Below are 21308 nucleotides of genomic sequence, written 5' to 3'. Positions count from 1 at the left end.
CATACAGATTGATGTAAAACTTCTTGTCTGTTGATAAATATTCATTATTAAAAGATTCAGGTTGTTAACAGTTCATATTATTAAAATGCAATAATAATATATGATACAATGCCAACATTTTTAAAAAATGTGTAATCTTTGTAAATAGTAGTTTGGTTGGAGTGGATGTGTTTGAATTCAGTGGACTGTAATTCTGAAGATCTTTATGCATCTCGTCTTGGTTATTGGTTCCTACCTTAGTTTGTTGTGTTCACGTTATGTGACAAAGTTTCGGCTATGGTTGCTTCTAATTACTCATTCATCAGACCGCAAGGCTATGTGTTACCAGGTGATCTAACTATTCTTTTGCAACAAATAGCAAGCTTTGTACCTGCTCGATGAACTGAGTACACTACAACAAAACAATGTGAATTTTGATAAATGGGTTGAGTGTTTTCATTTGACGCTGTTCCCAAAATTCCATGAGCTAGTCTAAGGGAACAACTGTCTGTATTTGAACACAAATTGTCCAAATTAAGAAATATGCAGTTAGAGAGCTGTTATTTCAAAGAGTGCTTATTTGTTAAAAAAGTTCTGAAAGGATCGAGAGAGTGGAAATTCCCAGTTGGTATGGAAGAATGCTATTTTACACCAGAAATTCACTGGGTTGTTTGATGCCACTGGGTTAAGGATAATTGAACTGCTAATTAAGAGAAAGGAAAAAAAGATAAGTAAATTAAATGATGAACTCTGGGAGCTCGGTCAGGCTATAACAGCTAACTTAATTTTTGATTCTGTTTGGATGGGTTTTACAACAATGTGTTTATGAAAGTGGGCAATTTAAACAGAATAGAGCGCGTAAAATAAAATCAGTAGGGACAGACATGAATATTGGGACAAGACTGCATATCCTGGCCCTCTGCATTCTAAGGATATGTATTGGTAGTGAGAGCATAGTTAGACCAGAAAGTAATTTGGGTGTTTTAGAGGATGATTTTATTGAATCACCTTTTTTTTTTTTAGATGTAACACAGTTGAGATGATCCAAGAGATTGGCTTAGAAGGAGCCTTTGGGTTCAGACGGGACATGTTTCAACCAGAGAAGGTTTACCCGATTACTTATGATGTGGCAGGGGATGGAGAAAGATAACCATTTATTCCCCCATTGAATTTTATAACTGTGGTTGTGAAGGGAAATTTAACATTTTACTGCATGCAGAATTCAAAGTTTTTAATTTTTTTGGATATTTTGATTTCACTTTCTGAAAGTGGATTGTCTTTATTTCAGAAAGGTTTTCAGTTTGTGCCCACTTTTAGAACTGATATAGCAAAATTTCTTGTACAGTTTAAATTATACACCAGGAAATTAAATTTGAGATTGTATTTCTCTCAGCGGGGATAACATAACACGTACAGTAAGTATAAAAAGAAAGTGTGTTTGGCCCCTCCATTAAATCTGATTGTATGTACCTTTGAAAGACTATGTGAGAACAAGTATAGGCAGCTGCACAAACATAGGGGGAATTTTGAGGGCAGTTTATCAGACAAATGTTTTTTTTTTTTTTTTTTTAATTTTCTTAAAAATTTGAGTCATAAAACCTGAACAAGGTGGGGGTTATGAATAGCAGTGACTATTCTAAAGTGCTTGAATTACTTATGGATGAAGACACTTACCAGCGAGTTTCAATAAATGAGATTTTTGTATCATAGGAAAATTGTTTTTAAGTTGAATGCTTTATTGCTACGAGGCTTCATGTCAGTATTTTTAACTACTTGGAAGTGTCTAAACCAATGATTCCTGCACTTTTTTCTGAATCCCTAAAGTTCATAAAAATCAACATGACCCACCTTTCAGTCGCATTGTAGTGGCCACTAGGTCTAAAACTGAGCCTTTAGGTAAATTTATTGACAAAATATGTAAGAAATATGTAGAATGCACACTTTATATTTTATGTGACTCTTGGCAGCTGTTGGGAAATTTGAAAATGGTCGAATTTGAGACATTACTAATTGTAATGATTGTGGTCCATTTGTTTAAGGTCATTCCTCTCAATGAAGGCCATGTATTATTTAATGAATTTTTAGTCTCCCGTGATTTTATTTCACCAACAGGGATTTTAATTGTGGATACCCTATTACATCTTTTTTGAAGGTGAATACTTCCATCAAATATCAGGGGTGGCTATGGGAGCAGCATGTGCTCCCATATATGCCAATGGTGTTTTAGCTGAATGGGAGAAACGATGTATTTGATTCTGAATTTCATCCCTTAATACATAACCTATTATAGATTTTTGGATGACATGCTTATGTTATGGAAGGGATTTGTAGATGAATTAACTTCTTTTGTAAGTTATTTGGAGACTACTACCCAGTTTTTTTTGAGGTTTACCTATCAAACCAGTTAAGAACAAATTAATTATTTAGATGTTAAAATTCGTAAGGATAGGAGTTCTCAATGTTTTTCTACCATTTGTAGGAAAAATACATTCTCCAACCTTGCATTTCGAAAGTTGTTACCCTTTGCATCAAAAAAGAAGAATTGTTAAGGGCCAATTTGTACGTCCTTCTAGTATGATTACAGGAAGTTATAAGTTTGAGAGAGCAATACATTTTTTATGGGGTATGTTTAAAGATGGGGGATACCCTGATTTATTAATGGCTGCTAAAAAGGTAGTCTTGGGAGGTAGGACTAAGTTTGCACCATTTATATCTAAGCAAAACAATATTTGTGGTTCGGAAGTGGTTAATGACCACAATAAAGCAGTTCCTTTTGTAGTGCCATTTAGCTGTGATATGTTTAAATATATCATAGTATTTTAAACATTTGTGGAATTTGTTGTTTATGGATGTGAGGGAGAAATGTGGTGAACAGCCCATAGTGGTTTTCAGTAAAGGATCTAACATTAAGAATTTAATTGAAAGACAAACTGATGGATTATTTGCCAACCTTACACATTCTATGAATATTTCTGATAGATTTAAGTGTTGTAGGTTCATCCATGAAGGTCCATATGTTTTAGTAGATGGATTTCATCGTAATTGATCATGTCCTGTAAAATGCAATTGTGACACAACCTCTGTGGTTTGTTGCCCTGTACAGTTCATGTGCCTCTTTTTATGTGGGCAAAACCAACTGAAGGTTACATGACCGTATAATGGAACATTTTTATTATATCAAAAGACATCAGTCTAATGCCCTGTATAGAAATGTGACTATCTGCACAAATTTTAAAAACGTTTCGATTTTTGTAATTGATAGGATTGTGAGATCATTAAGAGGAGGAGATATGGAAAAAACATTTAAATTTAAGAAACTTGTATGCATCTGAGGCTCATTGCATGCCAGTTTTCTGGCTTAAATGATTCTGTTTCTATCTCAAGTGTACTTAAATGAGGGCAAACTAGGATTAAGTGGTTGTAAATGTAAATAATTTATGAATGTATTAATTATTCACCACGTTTGGTAATGTGTTTGGTTGTGGTTGAAGTTGTATTTATTTATTCATTCATTATTATTCTTGTTATTTACAAAGATTACATATATTTTTAAAAAAGTTGGTATTTTTTCATATATTATTGTATTTAAATATACAGTTTAAGTACACAGTATATGAATTTTTAACAGTATAAATTTCCAACCACCTGAATCTTTTAGTAACGAGTATTTAACAACAGACAAGTTTTACGTCAGTCAGTATGTGGTTTTAACCTGTGTAAGTTGTTCCTGGATTTGATTGGTGGTATGAAATAAAAACTGCATGCATAAACTGGTGGAATCAACTCTGAGGAAGTCCCTATCATTTATGAGATAAAAGAGCTTAATTGATTTTACTCAACAATAATTAATAAAGTTTGTCTTCTACCACTGGTTTTGCTAAAGAGCTGTTTTGCCTGGTTGGCTGTTTGGTTGGTCTGGTTGTGTTGGATTTTGGTGGACTGCAATTTTGAAGAGCCTGCTGCATCGTCTGTCTTGGTTATTGGTTCTTGCCATAGTTTGCCATGTAAACTACTCTTCTATTTACTAGGCTTCGAATTATGCACCCACAGTTGCAAGTAATTGTATTATAAACCACTGTTTAAACTACAGATCTCAACGCATTCCCAACATGCAGCTAACTGAAAACTTTCCACCCTATTCTTAGTAAATCAGCAAGTAAACCATCTGAAGTTGGTTATAGGTCAGCCCATTGTTCCTTCTCTGTGCCATGCTTTGTTGTGCTGTAAAGTGATGCACACATCTCCAAGCTTAATGATATGCATGTGCATTTTAAATTACTAAATTATTTTAGCAAAATCAAGTCTGTTTACTTTTAGGTAAATGCATATTCCTAAATAACGGTTTCCAACAACTGTTGGTCTAGTTGTTTAAGAACCAAGCTGTGTCTTGCAGGATGGAGATGGATTTCTTTACCTACCGTTTGTGTAGGTTACCAAACATGTCTCCAAAGTAAGACTGAAGTGTCTTTGTCACCTCTTTTTATGGGTGTTTTTATATAGCCGTGCCCAGCTTGTTAACATGTTTACACCTATATTTGTGTTTTTGTACTTGTGATTGTGGGTGGGAGGAGAGTGATTTGTGTACTCTGAATTCTCCCTTCCCTTGACATAATTTTTTTTCTTTTTGTTTTACTCATGTTTGAGCATTGTGTCCATATCCTTTTTTGGCCAGCTCATTCCACTCTAGCCACAGCATCATAGGATGTAGACAGACTGAGGTAAGAGCTGGAAATCACAACCATTGTTGATTGAAGTTAGGTAGTTTGGAATGTTCTTTCTCCCCATGGTGGTTGGTATGTGCACTGCTTATATGGAACCTGACATACTACTCCAGGAGTATGTGTGCTTGTGCCATCTAGTTAATCGCACATGCTCAGTACAGTTGTATTGCTAAATGCTAGTTATTAGGTCTGTGTTCCTGTCCTCTGCCCTGCACAATAACCAGTTCCTACTGTGTTAGTGAAGAAGCAGGGTGAACTGCCTCTCCTTAGGGTGTGAGCTCACCTCATCCATTCACTTCCATACTCTCTGTTCCTGGTTGGTTCCCCCAAAACCTGAGCTCCGTATTTTAACTTAGGACACCCGAGCTTCATTCAGAACTCCAATCTTTGTGTATATGGCAATGGCTTTTGACTTGGTCTCGAGTTGTAAACTTTGCTTGTGCTCAGCCCCAGTATTTGCAAGCTTTCCGTTTAGTATATGGTTACCTTAATTGTGGCTTTAAGCAGTAGATTATGTGGTTTGTCTACTGGGTCTCCATTGTGTGTGTGACCATATGCAAGGTCCTTGTAACTAATACAATTTAAGTGCGTTTACAGGAAAATATATACAAAGTACAAAATTGCTGTATCTTGTTGTCATCCCTCTTTTCTGAGGTACAGCTATCTCATAGATAGTAGTAGTTATACAAGTAGCATAGGGTATAGAGGTTCAGAAGGACTTGCCCCTACAGAAAGTAGTGCAAGTTTCACTCTTCTGTTAGTGATTTACACTTTACCGAGTAGGTGGCATGGTCTGAAGACCCTTTTTAGCCAAGACCTGAGTGAAATAGAATAAGTTTTATAGCAAGAACTGAAATGATGCACAAAACTCAAAGATGTAATTTTACAAAAATGGATAGTGTTTTGGTTAACAGTAATTTGCACATCTTTGTAAAGTTAACATATTAAAATAACTGTTATTTACTACAGTTCATGTAGACTGCCCTGTAACAGACGTATGTCTTTGAGGTTGGCTAAGAACATTAGTAGGAGTAACTTTACTAGGAGGTAAGTAGGAAGTGGAGTTTTGGGACTCGTAGAATCTTGATGATCTGGATTTAGCACCCAAGAGGTAAAAATTGGTCCTTATAGTGGTTTTGCTTTATTAACTTTTGCTTTAATCTATTGTCACTTGGTGGCAATGGTTCATAGTTTTTTTCCCCTAGTAAATCTTCAGTGCGGCTGGATTGATGAGCTTATATTTGCTTTCTTTTTCGTCTGTTGTAGTCAGTCGAGAAACTTGTATTTCACCCTACAAATTGTCCATCTCTAGCAAATATCCTTCCCCTTACACCCCAAACAGAACTCTCAGATCTAAACATCAAAACCTTATTGCTATCAACAAGCCTTAACTTCCTGCTGGCCAACTTCTCCTCTCGTTCTCAATAGGTAAGAAATGGAACTTTCTACCTTCCAGTCTAAGAACAATACCAAACTCAGAAAACTTTAAAGCCCAGCTTTTCAAACATCTGTCCACTAAATGGAAATGTACCTGCCTTCACCCTACCTAATTCTATCTAAGAACATCCCCCTAGTTTTTTTTTTTCTTTTTCTCCTAGGTTTCTAAGCTCTCTAAATCTGCCATAGCTACTTTACTATGAGTGTATCTAACCTCTCCAAAACTCCTAGAGCTACTTATCCCATGACACTATTGTGTAAATATTGTAAATAGCATCATAGTTTAAATGAGTGCATGCAAAGCGTTTTTCTACTTTTATTTTAATGGTGTGTATGCAAAGTGTTTCCACACATACTTTACAAGAGTGTTTTTATAAATGAACCTGTATAACCCCCAAGATCAACCATAATGATTTTTGTCTGACTATGCATCTTACTGAAAGTACATATGTTGTAAACTGTTCTGTACAATGTATCTTTTATACTTCTATATCTGTACTGTAATATGTATTTTGGAGCTTTTCTCCCTGGGCCTCCACTGAAAACGGGTCCTCTGGACCCACTGGACTTCCCCAGTAATCAAACTGGAAATAAAAATAAAAATAAAATTTGTAATTTGTAATTCTTTCAATTTTGTGCCATCATGTTTGTTTCTGTGGTAAAGGTAGTAACGTAATGTTTCTCACTGTTTAACTATTTTTTTGTTTTTTCAGGGAGACACCTCTGGTGATTATGAAAAAGTCCTGCTGAGGCTCTGTGGTGGAGATGACTGAGTATATTCCCGAAACACAAGTTCATACATTTCTTGAAATAGTAGCACATTACTCGACTCTCTAATTTTGGTGCCAGTTCTAGAAGTCTCAATTGTGAATCCTTTCACTGGTTTTCTGAAAGCAGTAACTGCAGTGACTAAAGATCTGAAGGTAAAACTGGCTGCCACCATTCTGTAAAGGTGTTTGCAGATGCTGCAGTCAGTGTAACACTGAAGAAATATCCATAGTGCCATGAAATTCATCTTTTCCACATAAAACACAACTTATTTTGGTTCCCCAGTATGAATCCATTACATCTGAAGGACTTAACGCTTTGACCAGACCAGTATATCTCCTGCTTGTCAGTTTATTGCATGACTGCATTTCCATCAGAGTTTGAATTTAACTTCTTCCAGGCTGAATGCATGTACTAGTTTCTTTCTGCAGAAGCAGGAGCCATTCACCACCTCTTATTTTACAGTGCAATAGCTTTTGACATTTTGTAGAGTTCAAAAGGCAGTGTAGTTTTTCTGAACTTTGTAAAAGTGTCTTTGTACTTTAATACTTTGATATAATAACCTTTTGTGTTTGTGTGTTGATGATATAACTGGAATTTAAACAACTGTAGGGCATTCTCTTTCCTTAGCAGTGTGATAATGTGTATCCAGAGTGTTGTACAGGGACATGCAGTCACTTTTTGAAAACTTTTTTTCTAAAAACAATTTGTGAACATTTTTATAACAGAATAGTGAAATAATATTGAGCAAGAAACAGAAGTACAGCAGAAATATTTTCTTCAGGAAAAAGAAGGTATTCTTTGATATGTGCTGAGAAGTGGGAAGCGGCAGTTTAAGGTTATTTCCATTTCTCAAACTAGACCCAAACTCTTTACATAAGTGAATAAAATATGTATATTCTGCCCCTTCACGAAACATGTATCTGTAAAACAGACACATGAAATGATATCTATTTCCACTGAAGACAGACCTTCAGGTTCTGTATTTCATATTACAGATCACAAGGCATATCTGCACAGACCATGTAGGATGAAAAGTCGTAAGAACATTGTCAGTGGAAAATGTTGTACAAGAGTGTGTTTGATCTAGATCATGTTTTTCATACTGAAGAATGTTATGTCTTTTGATTATGACTGCTGTCCAGCAAAATGAAAAAATGCAGAGAATGCTCAGTCTGTATAAACTAGTTTAATGGCTGATATCACCTATGTCATAAGCTCATTCAAGTGTATTATGAGTAATGGCTGTCTAAAACATTTCCACTTGTATGTGATGCATAGGTACTCAGTTTGAGAAAATTGTAATTTGCAATCAGCTCACCTAGCAGAGAACATTGCTGAAGAGCACTTGGCCTATTTTTCTTTTTTTGAGGTGCACTGGCACAGATTTTATTTATTGTAGTAGTATCTTTTCAAAGAGATGCAGGGTCTCTACTTGCTGTACCCCTCGCCTTTGGGAAATGCATTACTCTTCCCATGTTGTTCATTGCTTTTATCATTTCACCTTTCAGTGCATAACAAAGATGCATCTGTCAGTCCAGGACTGTTTCCCTCACTGAAACTTTAGTAATGTAAAAGTTGTTATATGCGTCTGTATGGCATTGTTGGATAACTTACATTTAGCAAACTTGTTTACATTTTAATGGTCTAAAGATGTGTATTCCATTGTGACTTGTCAGCTAAAGAAAACATTTCATACTTTGCTAAGCCTGTGAATGAAGATTTTAAAATGGCCACTTTTGTTACTGCACAATTGTGAAAATCAGTAGCATTTTTGTGAGTAGATTTGTAATAATTTAACATCATTCTAAGCACCCTTTTACATATATGCATAATAAACCATTTTTGTTAAACAGTGTATCATGATTGTGTAGAATTAAGATTCATAGTACTTTTCCATTTCAGAATTTTTGGGACGGAGTAAGAGTAGGCAGAAAAGAAGTATTCTAGGCCAAGTAGGGCCTGTGCCTTACACAACGCACAGGGAAGTGGATAGACATGTAGTCCAACCACTTTGTGATCTGCCATTGGAGTCTGTTCTTATAACTTTAACTATGGCTGTTTGTACCTTACTGACTGACTGAATTAGTAATTGACAGTCTACACCTATAATGTTATACTTTAAGAAATAAAAAGGGCAGTCATATACACACACCTTATGTTGACACACAACATAGAAATATGTGCAGTCAGCTTTACTGAGCTGAGTTTGCAATACTTTCTTAGAAATCAGTTGCTTCAAAGTAATTCTTCATTTCATTTATCTGTCTGTGCATTCTTTAACTCTTTGTGCTAAAATCTACCACTTAATCAGGAAGTCTGGTCTGCTTTTCTTCAAAAATAGTAATCCTTATTTTATTCAATGCCCTTCCCATAATTTTGCCCATGATTTCTAGTCCTAGAATAACTTATGTGGAAAACAATGATTTATTGTATACTTTAAGGTGTTTGTGCACATCTGTTATATTCCTTCTTTCTTTTCTGTTCCAGGGCAGTTACATTCCCCTCTTTTGTTTCTCACCCATGGCAAATATTTGCAACTTTTACTCTGCCCTTTTAAGACATTGTGATGTGTTCCATCATACACTCTATTTGCCATGCCATACTCTGAAATTACTCTCTGTAAAGGTTCATAGGTGTATACAGTGCTAATTACCACTAGGGCCTTTATGAGCCTAGCCATTCAATCCAAGTGTATCCCACAATTTATTGTGCCGTAGAGGTTATTTTAAAGGGTGTATATTTGTTAGGGCATGATCTAATGGCTGCTTCTGTCCATCAGAGTCAGGTATCTGACCGGGGGGGGGGGGGTATTAATGATTTTTCATCCACTGGTCCAGGTTGTGCTAGAATAGGGTTAGAGAAGGGCTGTGCTTCACATCGAAGGGAAACCTATTCTAGAGAATTGCGATTCTCTGAGATAAGTACCTGTCCTGCTAACCTGTCCTATTTAATCACAAAGTTTAAATCCTTGGATCTAGTAATTCTGGTGCTGCTCCTTTTGCAGATATAGAAAAGGCCAGTCAGAGTGGGATCCAAGGATCCCTTGTATGCCTGGCATAAATCACCTGTCAGCACTCTGTAGAAAACAGAGTACAGAGATAGGGCTTTGAGGTAATCTGCATAGGACATAGTGTTTAGGGCCTGTATTCTTTTTATGAGGAACCTCTGTGGATATTCCAGTTGTTGCATGCTTGGTCAAGTATGTACCAAAGGGGGTGTTGTACATAATGATTGGTCTAATGAGGGTTCCTTATAGTGGTAATAATGACTTCCCTTGACCTAGATGCCATGCCCTTACTTTTGAGTTGTTGCGTAGAATGATTTTCTTACTACTTTAGACACATGTTGGTTAAAAGCCAAGTTACTATCTACATGAATCCCCAAATCCCTGATTACTGTCTGCTTTTAAGAGTGTTGTATGAATAAAGTAGTTTCTCTGTGTCTGACTTCTGAAAAAGTACTGCTCTGCATTTCTTGTCATTGAGTTATAAGCCATGGCTTTGGCACCAGTCATTTGTCTGTGTTAGATATTCCTGTAAGATGTTAGTATCTTGGGAGGGTTCTCTGATTCCCTCTAGCTTACAATTATCTACAAACTTGGTCAGCCAGAGGTCATTGACATAGGCTGCATTTACCAACAGCTTGGCACATTGTTCTAAGATGACTTTGAGATTTTGGACTTGGCTAAAGAAGGCTGAATGGTTGTCCTTGGCCTGGGACCCTGTCTTTAATTCAAAATTTGCTTTTTTGGACTTGATTAGCCCTCTTTGTTATCTATTTAGTTTAATGAGAGAGTCTCTTTTTTGGTGTTACACTTCCTAATTCTAGTTGTGACTTTTGTTTTGTTGTAGAGCCTGTTTAATTTTGGATTCAACCAGGGTGGTTTTTTTTTTTTTTTTTTTTGTTAGTTTTTGGCTTCTGTTGGCACAGCAGCCTCTGTGCAGTCATTGACATGGTTGTACATAGGCTGCTGTGTTAATTCCAAATTGGATGCTGTGCTATCTGGGTTTGAAAATTCGACAGGTTCTCTATTAATAAAAGGTAGTTTGCCTTTGAGTAGTTTTTATCTCTTACAGGGTTTGGCAGGGTTATAGAATTGATTTTTATTTTGAAGGAGACTGTTTTGTGGTTTGACCTTACCGGAGAAGACATGACATAGGGGTGGGAGTAGGGGTTGCGGGAGATGCAGTGTTCTCCATTATTTGTGGGTATACCAGGTCAAATGTGTTTGTACCTCTAGTAGTTGGGTTCCTATCATATGATTGAAGTTTTACAACTTCGAGTCATTAAACAACTAACTTTAATGATCGAAGTTATAAAACCTCGAAGCATATAATGGAGATCGCCATAGAGTGTGGAAAGGGAAGATTTCCCTGGCATATTTAAGTAGTGGGGGGTGCAGGGAGTTGTGTTTTTTTTTTTTTTTGTGTGTTCGAAGTTCCGAGACTTCAGTCATTAAAGTTCGTCCTTTAATGATTCGAAGTTTTGAAACTTCAATCATATGATATAGACCCTAGTAGGCATACATATGAACTGATCCAACATGTTTGTGGTTAACAATGTCTAGGAATTTCTACATCTGCAAATTTGGGGTCATGTAGGATCCTAAAGTGCCCCATGAGTATGATATTTAGTTGAATAATAAGTGTCTTCAATAAGGTATGAGCTGTGGGTTTCATGGGACATAGCAGGTGACTTATAGCTTGCTAGGATATGGCATATGGCTTTGTCTTTGGATGTGGAGGAATTCCAGTGCATTGTCCTTTTTAACTATCATAGAAATTTGCTTGTTATTGACGTAGAGCAAGACACTTAACAGCTTTAGTCCTTGTCTGTACAATTGATAGTCTAAATGTGTTGAAAGTAATAGTCTTGCACTGCCAGGGTACTCTCTCTGGCTTTGCTTTAAACCATGTCTCTGTTAACTGCACAGATGTCAGCAGTGGATGGAGTGGAGCTTCTTGTTTAGACTACTGGCATTGAGCAGTAACACCTTTAGATTTCCTTGGGTAGTTTTTGCTATGTTAAACAAAAATGTCAGCTCAACAAGAGAATGGGTGATAAGGTAAATGAGTCATGATAAAATTACTGTTCAGTCACGGAGATAGGAAAAGCATCCAAGTTAAAATCTCTGGCAAAAAGCGTTTAATAAACAGATTTAAAATCACAAAATAGCTGTTAGAGGACAAGAGTTTTTGGCAAACTCCCTTCAGATCCATAAACAGTCTTTATAAACAGGAGAATAAGTAGATAATTTCATTCAATTATTACATAATTTCCTGAGGCTTCTACCCTTAACTCATTCACTCCAGAGCAGCTCAGGAAAAGCTGCCTGCTGAATTCCACCATAGGAACAACAGAGCAGCCTGAGCTCATTTTCAGAAAATCCATTTGTAATACTATACAGAAAACAAATGCTCATAACTCTTTAACTATAAGAGCTACACTAAAAGTGTAAACGCGAAAGTTGTTCAGCAGACACTGACCTTTCCAACAGTGTAAATGTTGATAGTGCATATCAAAGTCATAATGAAATATTTGGCAAGGAATGCTGATATTGTGCAATTTTTTTAATTTTTTGGAAAAGCAAAGCACAATATCTTTGTCTATGTACCATGCAGACCCATACAATTTGAATTTAATTTGTTAGTATGAATGTCAGCTTTAAAATGATACTTTAACCATAACTGTGTGACACTCCTTTCATGAGATATTCACAGAAATATGATTAGTATATTATTTCTCATAATTGATAAATAAACAAAACATAATATCTCATCACCTGTAACAGACAGAGTCTACATATCAGTGTAGAAGTTGTGCATCTGAATGTCAGCTTCAAAATGACGCATCATTTGTGTGATTACCATGCTCCCTCGCAAAGATATGGGCATAATAATGAGAAGTATTGTAAATGTATAATTTTCATATTTGTACAAGACTAAACAAACTGTAATATCTGTACGTGTGTACAGTGCCTAGACACAGTTCTTTTACCATGTTGTAAGGAGTAACACTGTCTTCAAAATGATGCATTACTTCACACAATGTGGTGCTCCCTTGCAAAGTTATTTACCAAAATATGAAAAAAATCATAATTTCCATAACCTAAGTCAGAAACAAACTTTGATATCTGCCTATGAGTACAGCATACAGGTACCATTCTTTTACCATGTTAGAACTATAAATAATCTTTTCAAAATGAGGTATTACTTAGCACATTCAGATGCTCCCTTGCAAAGTTATTTACCAAAATATGAAAAAAAATCATAATTTCCATAACCATAAGTCTCAAACAAACTTTGATTTCTGCACATGTTGCAAACATACTGGCACAATTCTTTTACCATATTAGAACCAGCAATACTGTCTTCAAAATGAGATATTACTTGGCACATTCAGATGCTCCCTTGCAAATTTATTTACCAAAATATGAAAAAAATCATAATTTCCATAACCTAAGTCAGAAACAAACTCTGTTATCTGCCAATGAGTACAACATACAGGTACCATTCTTTTACCATGTTAGAACTATAAATAATCTTTTCAAAATGAGGTATTACTTAGCACATTCATATGCTCCCTTGCAAAGTTATTTACCAAAATATGAAAAAATTATAATTTCCATAACCATAAGTCTCAAACAAACTTTGATATCTGCACATGTGTCAAACATACTGGCACAATTCTTTTACCATATTAGAACCAGCAATACTGTCTTCAAAATGAGATATTACTTGGCACATTCAGATGCTCCCTTGCAAAGTTATTTACAAAAATATGAAAAAAATCATAATTTCCATAACAGTTATTTGCCAAGCTCAGAGAAATAAATTTTACATAACACATTTCATAATGGTGTTTTACTTACTATACTGGTCCAGCTTGGTCATGGGTGTTTTCCATTCTTCTCACAATCATGCAGGGCTCTCCTCACGCCATTGTGGAGGTTGGTCAAGAAGAATGCAATGCCCTCCTCAGTTAGGTGAATGCCATCCCTTCTGAACCAGTGAACATCTTCCCTTCCAGTCTTACCTCATCTGAAATAAAGCATGGGTGGACACTGACAAGGGTGCACAGCCAGGGCACATGTAAAGAGAAAAAGCAGGGTAAGGACCGCCGCTCCACTAATATTCCAAGGACAGGCATGGGGCTCCAGATGTTGGTTATTTGTAGTGTCCCATAGCTGTGCCGGCTGCCCACTCAGACTGCTGATACCACTATGGTCTCATGACCTCCTTCAGTGCCAGCAGTCTGCCTTACCTCTGCCTTTTCTCTTTACATGTGCCCATTCAGCAATGGACCTAAGGGATGAGGGACTGAAGTAACTCACTAATTGCTGTCCTGACCTACCGGAAGGGAGGGAGACTGAGGGGAGAGCTACATCAAGGCAACATGTCAAAAGACCAAGACTGACCCAGGCTGTGTCTTTTGCATGTTTTGCAGTACATCACAGTGGCACACCCAAGCCCATGCTTACCGAGGACAGCAGCACTATGGGACTGTGCTGTAGAGTCTCCAGGTTCCCAAGTGCGATCCCGGTGGATCACAAGATCCACGCTGGCTGGTATGCCCCTGTGATGCACCCAGCAACACAATATTCGGATGGGACAGCGTAAGGTTTTCGGCTGCTCCTTTCCAGTGACTCCCAGAACAGCAGAAGACAGTCTTACCTTATCTGAAATAAAGCATGGGTGGACACTGACAAGGGTGCACAGCCAGGGCACATGTAAAGAGAAAAAGCAGGGTAAGGACCGCTCCACTAATATGCCAAGGACAGGCATGGGGCTCCAGATGTTGGTTATCTGTAGTGTCCCATAGCTGTGCCGGCTGCCCACTCAGACTGCTGATACCACTATGGTCTCATGACCTCCTTCAGTGCCAGCAGTCTGCCTTACCTCTGCCTTTTCTCTTTACATGTGCCCATTCAGCAATGGACCTAAGGGATGAGGGACTGAAGTAACTCACTAATTGCTGTCCTGACCTACCGGAAGGGAGGGAGACTGAGGGAGAGCTACATCAAGGCAACATGTCAAAAGACCAAGACTGACCCAGGCTGTGTCTTATGCATGTTTTTGCAGTACATCACAGTGGCACACCCAAGCCCATGCTTACCGAGGACAGCAGCACTATGGGACTGTGCTGTAGAGTCTCCAGGTTCCCAAGTGCGATCCCGGTGGATCACAAGATCCACGCTGGCTGGTATGCCCCTGTGATGCACCCAGCAACACAATATTCGGCGATGGGACAGCGTAAGGTTTTCGGCTGCTCCCTTTCCAGTGACTCCCAGAACAGCAGAAGACAGTCTTACCTTATCTGAAATAAAGCATGGGTGGACACTGACAAGGGTGCACAGCCAGGGCACATGTAAAGAGAAAAGCAGGGTAAGGACCGCCGCTCCACTAATATGCCAAGGACAGGCATGGGGCTCCAGATGTTGGTTATCTGTAGTGTCCCATAGCTGTGCCGGCTGCCCACTCAGACTGCTGATACCACTATGGTCTCATGACCTCCTTCAGTGCCAACAGTCTGCCTTACCTCTGCCTTTTCTCTTTACATGTGCCCATTCAGCAATGGACCTAAGGGATGAGGGACTGAAGTAACTCACTAATTGCTGTCCTGACCTACCGGAAGGGAGGGAGACTGAGGGAGAGCTACATCAAGGCAACATGTCAAAAGACCAAGACTGACCCAGGCTGTGTCTTTTTGCATGTTTTTGCAGTACATCACAGTGGCACACCCAAGCCCATGCTTACCGAGGACAGCAGCACTATGGGACTGTGCTGTAGAGTCTCCAGGTTCCTGCGCGATCCCGGTGGATCACAAGATCCACGCTGGCTGGGTATGCCCCCTGTGATGCACCCAGCAACACAATATTCGGCGATGGGACAGCGTAAGGTTTTCGGCTGCTCCCTTTCCAGTGACTCCCAGAACAGCAGAAGACAGTCTTACCTTATCTGAAATAAAGCATGAGTGGACACTGACAAGGGTGCACAGCCAGGGCACATGTAAAGAGAAAAAGCAGGGTAAGGACCGCCGCTCCACTGCATTTAATATATTTATTTATTTATTTATTTAATCGTACAGTTCTTAACTGAACAAGTACAATGGTCTGACCTATGCAGTGCAATAAAGACAACAACCCTGAAAGAGCTTGAATAAATCATGAAATATGGTAGACTTAAATCAGATTGACGTAAAAAATGTTATAAATCAATAGGCATAAAAAGAGTGCAGTTTAAAGGGTTGTGACATGATAATATTTCCTAAAACAAAATATAACAAGTAGCTCACTCACTTTTAGTGCAGAAGGCTGTGAGTTCTACTCTCACACCAGGGAAATGGGTTGTTGACACTGCAGTCTAGTATAGGGAGTGGTGCTGCACTCCTGACTGTGTCATACTTTGGATGAGATGTTAAACTGAAGCTGCATCTGCCTGAGTTGATGGCAGCTCAGCTGGATGTAAAAGATCCCAGGGCACCTATCAGAAAGAGTAGGGGTCCTTTATCTAGAAGCCGTACCTGCTTGTGTCTGCACCATTCCCTTTTTATTCTTTTGTGAACATATTTTGCATTTCACTTATCAATAATCAGCCATATTGTACTGCTTACATATAATCGGTGTCTCCATTCAAAATCATCAAAGCTCTCTATTACCATATAGGCAAGCAAGCCCACTTTATTACCCTAAGGTAAAACAAAGCTGCAAGCATTTTACTGTCTCCACCTTCACTCCCCTTCATTAAACTGTATTAGCACAGTTAAAATCATTGTCCTATCAATTGCTATAAATGGCTCCCATAAGGGAGCACACAGAATGAAACACTGCCTCTTCATTATCACCGTACTCTGTTTCAGTCTCAGGTCATTTCGTTTAATTTAGTGTGCTAGACCATCAATCCTCTGCTATCTTTAGGCATTTAACATTCTCTACTCATCAAAAAAAAAAAAAAAAAAAAAAGCAGGAGAGCCATGTCACATGTAACCATCCATATAAAAAACAAATTTTCATTTTAAATGCCATCTTTTTTCTTTTTTACCTTGACAATTAAATTAAGCAGAACTAGTATCAACACATGTTCATTCATCTCTGCATTAACATAATTCACTTCGATCACCATCAAAGCTTTACTCTCATCGGTCAGCTATCAAGACCACTAGACACTACATATTCTTAGTCAGGTTCATGTTTCCAGTAACCATATCCACCCATCTCAAATAAATCCTACTAATTTTCAAGTAATACATTACTATAAGGATGTATAATTACGAAACATTGCTCATGCTTCCTTACTACTATGATGTTCAGTAAGTAAGCTTTAGACATTACAATCATAAATGCTCAGCATTTAATATTACATTGTCGAAATGTCAGCTCTGGGCATATAGCTTAACCGGTTTTACATATATATTTATACAAATGTAGTTCTTTTTTAGTTTTAGTTACCTTATTTCATAGTATGAGTCTCGCACTATCATAGTAACTAGAAAGATAAAATGCAACAAATATTTTCCATCATTAAGGCTGCAAGACTCATACTATGTCCCGCTTTACCTATCGACTCCATTTTGGATGATATTTACATAAAATTTGTTCCAAAGAGAAGACATTACTGTTCAAGTTGCGTAGAGAATGCCTGTCAACAACCAGCTTCTCAACTCTACAGCAAAGTCCATGGCTTACAATAAAAGGCAACTTATTAAAAAAAAAAACGCAAGTTTAAAAAGGGGGTCGCTGGTGCCCCTGCACCCATGCCTAAATCCATATTACAATAAAAACAGTATCTCCACTGTATCCGAAACCACACTGAAATCTCTGATCGCGTTTACAGCATAAACTTAAAAACACACCTAGAACTTGGCGGCTTAGGGTTTGTATTCCCAATGCTTCCAAAAATAAGGCAATTATTTCCCAACTATTCACTACACTGTTTTTAATGTCCACTCAAATCAAATGGCTTCCCTGCATCTTTTACCATGCAGAAATAACAGAAGTACAAATACCTACATCTATAAATCAGACCACGCCATGTAAAAAACGAAAGGTGAACCAACAACTCAACAAAAGTTACTGCATTTCTAGCACCTCAAACGCCAGTTTCCCAACAGGTAACCATTACTTCCTTCTAACAAAGCTATACTGATAAACCATGCTTCAATTTTAGGCAACTTACTAAAAAAAAAAAACGCAAGTTTAAAAAGGGGCTCGCTGGCGCCCCTGCACCCATGCCGAAATCCATATTACAATAAAAACAAGTAGAGGAAAAACTGTACAGGAAAAAACAAGTACTGTACCTCAAAAATTATTTTAGGAACGGCAGAAAGAAGGTATTTGCTGAGCTGACCGGGAACTCGAAACTCCAGTGGCTGAATGGGAACTCCTCGTAGTGCCTATATGGCGGTCCGTGAATAGTGGATCCAGTAGCAGGTAAAATCTCCAGTTCTTCGCAAAAAGAAAGAAGGAAATACCTGCTGCTGGACCCACTATTTATTAGGGGCGAACAAAAGAAGCTTGGGTATGGGGTGGAGGTGTTATGCAAGTGGTGGCTCGGAATGCAAGAATCCGATTGGCTGCCACCACTTGCTTAGCAAGAACGCTTTAAAATGATTTTTCTGCAAAAACTTCAATGTGACCTTAATGTTAAAACACACTGAATCGTAACTAGATATGATAAATTACATATTTAGTTACGATTTCAGAGTGTTTTACATTAAGTTGCACTAAAAATTAGCAGTACACTTTCTCTCGCTTGTAGAAGCACTCGGAGGGAATGGCTTGTAAACTGTATCTTCTCATGGCGCGCTCGGCCTTAAAGGCACAGGCGCCATGAGAAGGCACTCGGGGTGAATGAGTTAAGTAAAGGTTTTTAAAGGGACCATGCCATTAAGTCCAGGGTGCTTATCTGCTCACATGTCTGCTATCCACCTCAGTTGTACTACTTCAGTTTGATTTTTAATATCCCCACCTCTATTGCTAAAAACTCTTTTTCTAAACAGGAAAGTAAGAATTGGTGAGTGGGATGTGTATGCATATAACATGCTAAAGCATTTGTTCTAACATCCAGTCTTGTATCACTGTTGTGCGGCAAAATCCTCTTTTTAAATATTCTGTTTGTCCTCCCTACATACAAGTGCATCTCTAGCAAGTGTGAGTGCTGGGAGGTAAAAGGAGCAGGTTGTCACTGTACATGAGGCAGTCGCTGCTTTGTTTCAGGATGCCAAAGTTCACTAGGTTAATAGGAGAAAACAGAGGGAACTGACCGTTTGGCATGCCTGGAGGGGTAGGCTTTAAGTACTGGAGCTGTTTCCTTGTAAAACGTTTAGTGCTGGTAGTACTTCTGTGTGCTACAATAATTGCTACAAGAAGTTTGATAAAGTGCTAGACTAATAAGCTAGTAAAAGTGCAGGAGAGGAGAGAACTAGCAGATCTAAGGAAAGAATTGAAGAGCAGAGTTTTTGGCACTGCTCAGAAGCTTACAAACAATCAAATCTGTATCTGGACTAGACTAGTTACAGGAAAGACGAGAAACGAGCACAACATACTCTGATCACTTTTAAGGACTGTGAAGTGGATATCCCACCACTTCCAACTAATATGTGATGAAGGATATCTCACCACTGCCAACCAATATGCAACAACTCTCCACCTCTGGGCCAGTAATCAAGGATCCTCAATCCTCACCACTGGCACCAGTGGGGGATGTTCACTGGGAGGATAGTAGGCACACATACAGTATTTTCAGATGTAGCTGTTTGCATCAAGTGCAATTTCCCTTAAGAGCACACAAAGATCATAGTCAGTCTGGAGCTGGTTTCTCCCTCTTTCTCAAGATCCCCCTTAAGACTCCCCACTGGCACACCTGTAGAGTGGAGTCCTTAGCCAGGGTTCCAAGCCAAGTCCTCCAACAACTCTGTCTGTTCAGCCAGTGCGTCATGTCCCTGCCCAAGTATTTGACACCCACACTCTTGTAGATTTGTTTTACACACACACACACACACACACACACACACACACACACACACACACACACACACACACACACACACACACACATACACACACATCTACCTGGGAAAGGCTGGTACAGGTTTACTAGCTATGCCCCCTTCTGCCCAGACTATAAGGTAGTTATCACTGCCACCAGAACCCCTCACTAGCTACTTTAAGGCCCTTAATAAATGGTGTCCAATCTTACTGTGTAATATTAATACAAATGGTAGTTTGACCAATAGCAAGGCTAGTAGGAGTGGCCCACACAGTGTCACCAAATAAATATGCAGCTGCTCTCAAAACTTAAATATCTCTACAAAGATCAGCCAGAATGAAAGGTTTAAATATATTTAATAATTAATAATAGAAGAACAAGAAAATAATAAGTATAAATTCACAGTGACATTAGTGTTCAAATCACGTGAGATATTTAAAATAACATTGAAGGACAGGCTCAGACAACGAAAAACAATATCTAAACTAAGCTTCACTTTATGCTTGATTTACATCTAAAAGAGTTACTATTCCCTACTTACTTAATAGGGCAAGGCTAATGATGTGGTGAAGGGCTCTTCTGGTCAGGCCCAAGACAGAATACAGAATGCTCTCACCAAGAGCCTTCTCAAAGTATTATTGAAAATGTTACTTCTGAGATAGCTTGCAGAATGACATCACTTTTGGCCATCTGACATCTAGTTCCAATGCAACCCCCCCCCCCCCCATTGCTGGAAGCTGGCAGGACTTGGCACCTACCTGTAAAAATACACACACAAGGGCTTTTACTCAGATCTTTGGCAGGTGCTGGAAGTTATAAAACAATTGCACATCTCCACGCTTCCAGAGTAGTTAGTTCACCTCAAAGACAATACAGAAAGCTTCCTAGTATAGACTGTGTGTGTCTGCCTGAATTGAAACCTGTGAGACAGCATCTTTATGGCTTACCCTATAAAGTGATTTAATTTCAGATATATTTTTAAAGCTTGCTGGACTGAGGTTAACCTCCTGATTCCCATTTTCCCAGTTCCCTTGTTAAAACATATACATTTAAAGAGTTGCAATAGTGCATGTACATTTCTGTTCTTCCCGTAGGGCACACTGTGGATACTTTTCAGACACAAACACTTTACAAATACCTTTTCAACACAAATATCTGTACAAATCAGTTTGATATACACATGACATACAGTTCTAATATATTTGTAACACCAGCATCTTGTATAAATCAGTTTGATTTTCACAAATGACATACAATTATTTACAAAATCCCAGCTAGCTGTGCTGGCAGTACCTCCTTTCGTCACAAGGACTCTTTCCTGCCTTTTTTAAAAAAAAATCTTTATTACATATTTCCTATATTGTATTGGTGGCTTTCTTCTTATGGGATTAGCCTGTTTCTAGTTTAACTTTGT

General features: G+C 38.2%; 1 protein-coding gene across 1 annotated transcript in view; it reads left to right on the top strand.

Moving 5' to 3' along the window:
- The window catches only part of ANXA4 (annexin A4), a gene marked incomplete in the record, with an annotated part of 219510 nt that extends 210752 nt beyond the window's left edge, over window positions 1–8758 (top strand). Inside the window, 1 exon segment of the mRNA XM_044083017.1 lies at window positions 6851–8758. Within this exon segment, the coding sequence (XP_043938952.1) occupies window positions 6851–6910 (60 nt within the window).
- Window positions 8759–21308: the final 12550 nt, after the last annotated feature.

The sequence above is a fragment of the Protopterus annectens genome, chromosome 9.part0 (genome assembly GCF_019279795.1).
Source record: "Protopterus annectens isolate FY-2018-M chromosome 9.part0, PAN1.0, whole genome shotgun sequence".
NCBI classification, from domain to species: domain Eukaryota; kingdom Metazoa; phylum Chordata; order Ceratodontiformes; family Protopteridae; genus Protopterus; species Protopterus annectens.
Note: the sequence above shows the minus strand (reverse complement) of the source record. Positions and strands in the feature narration are given on the sequence as shown.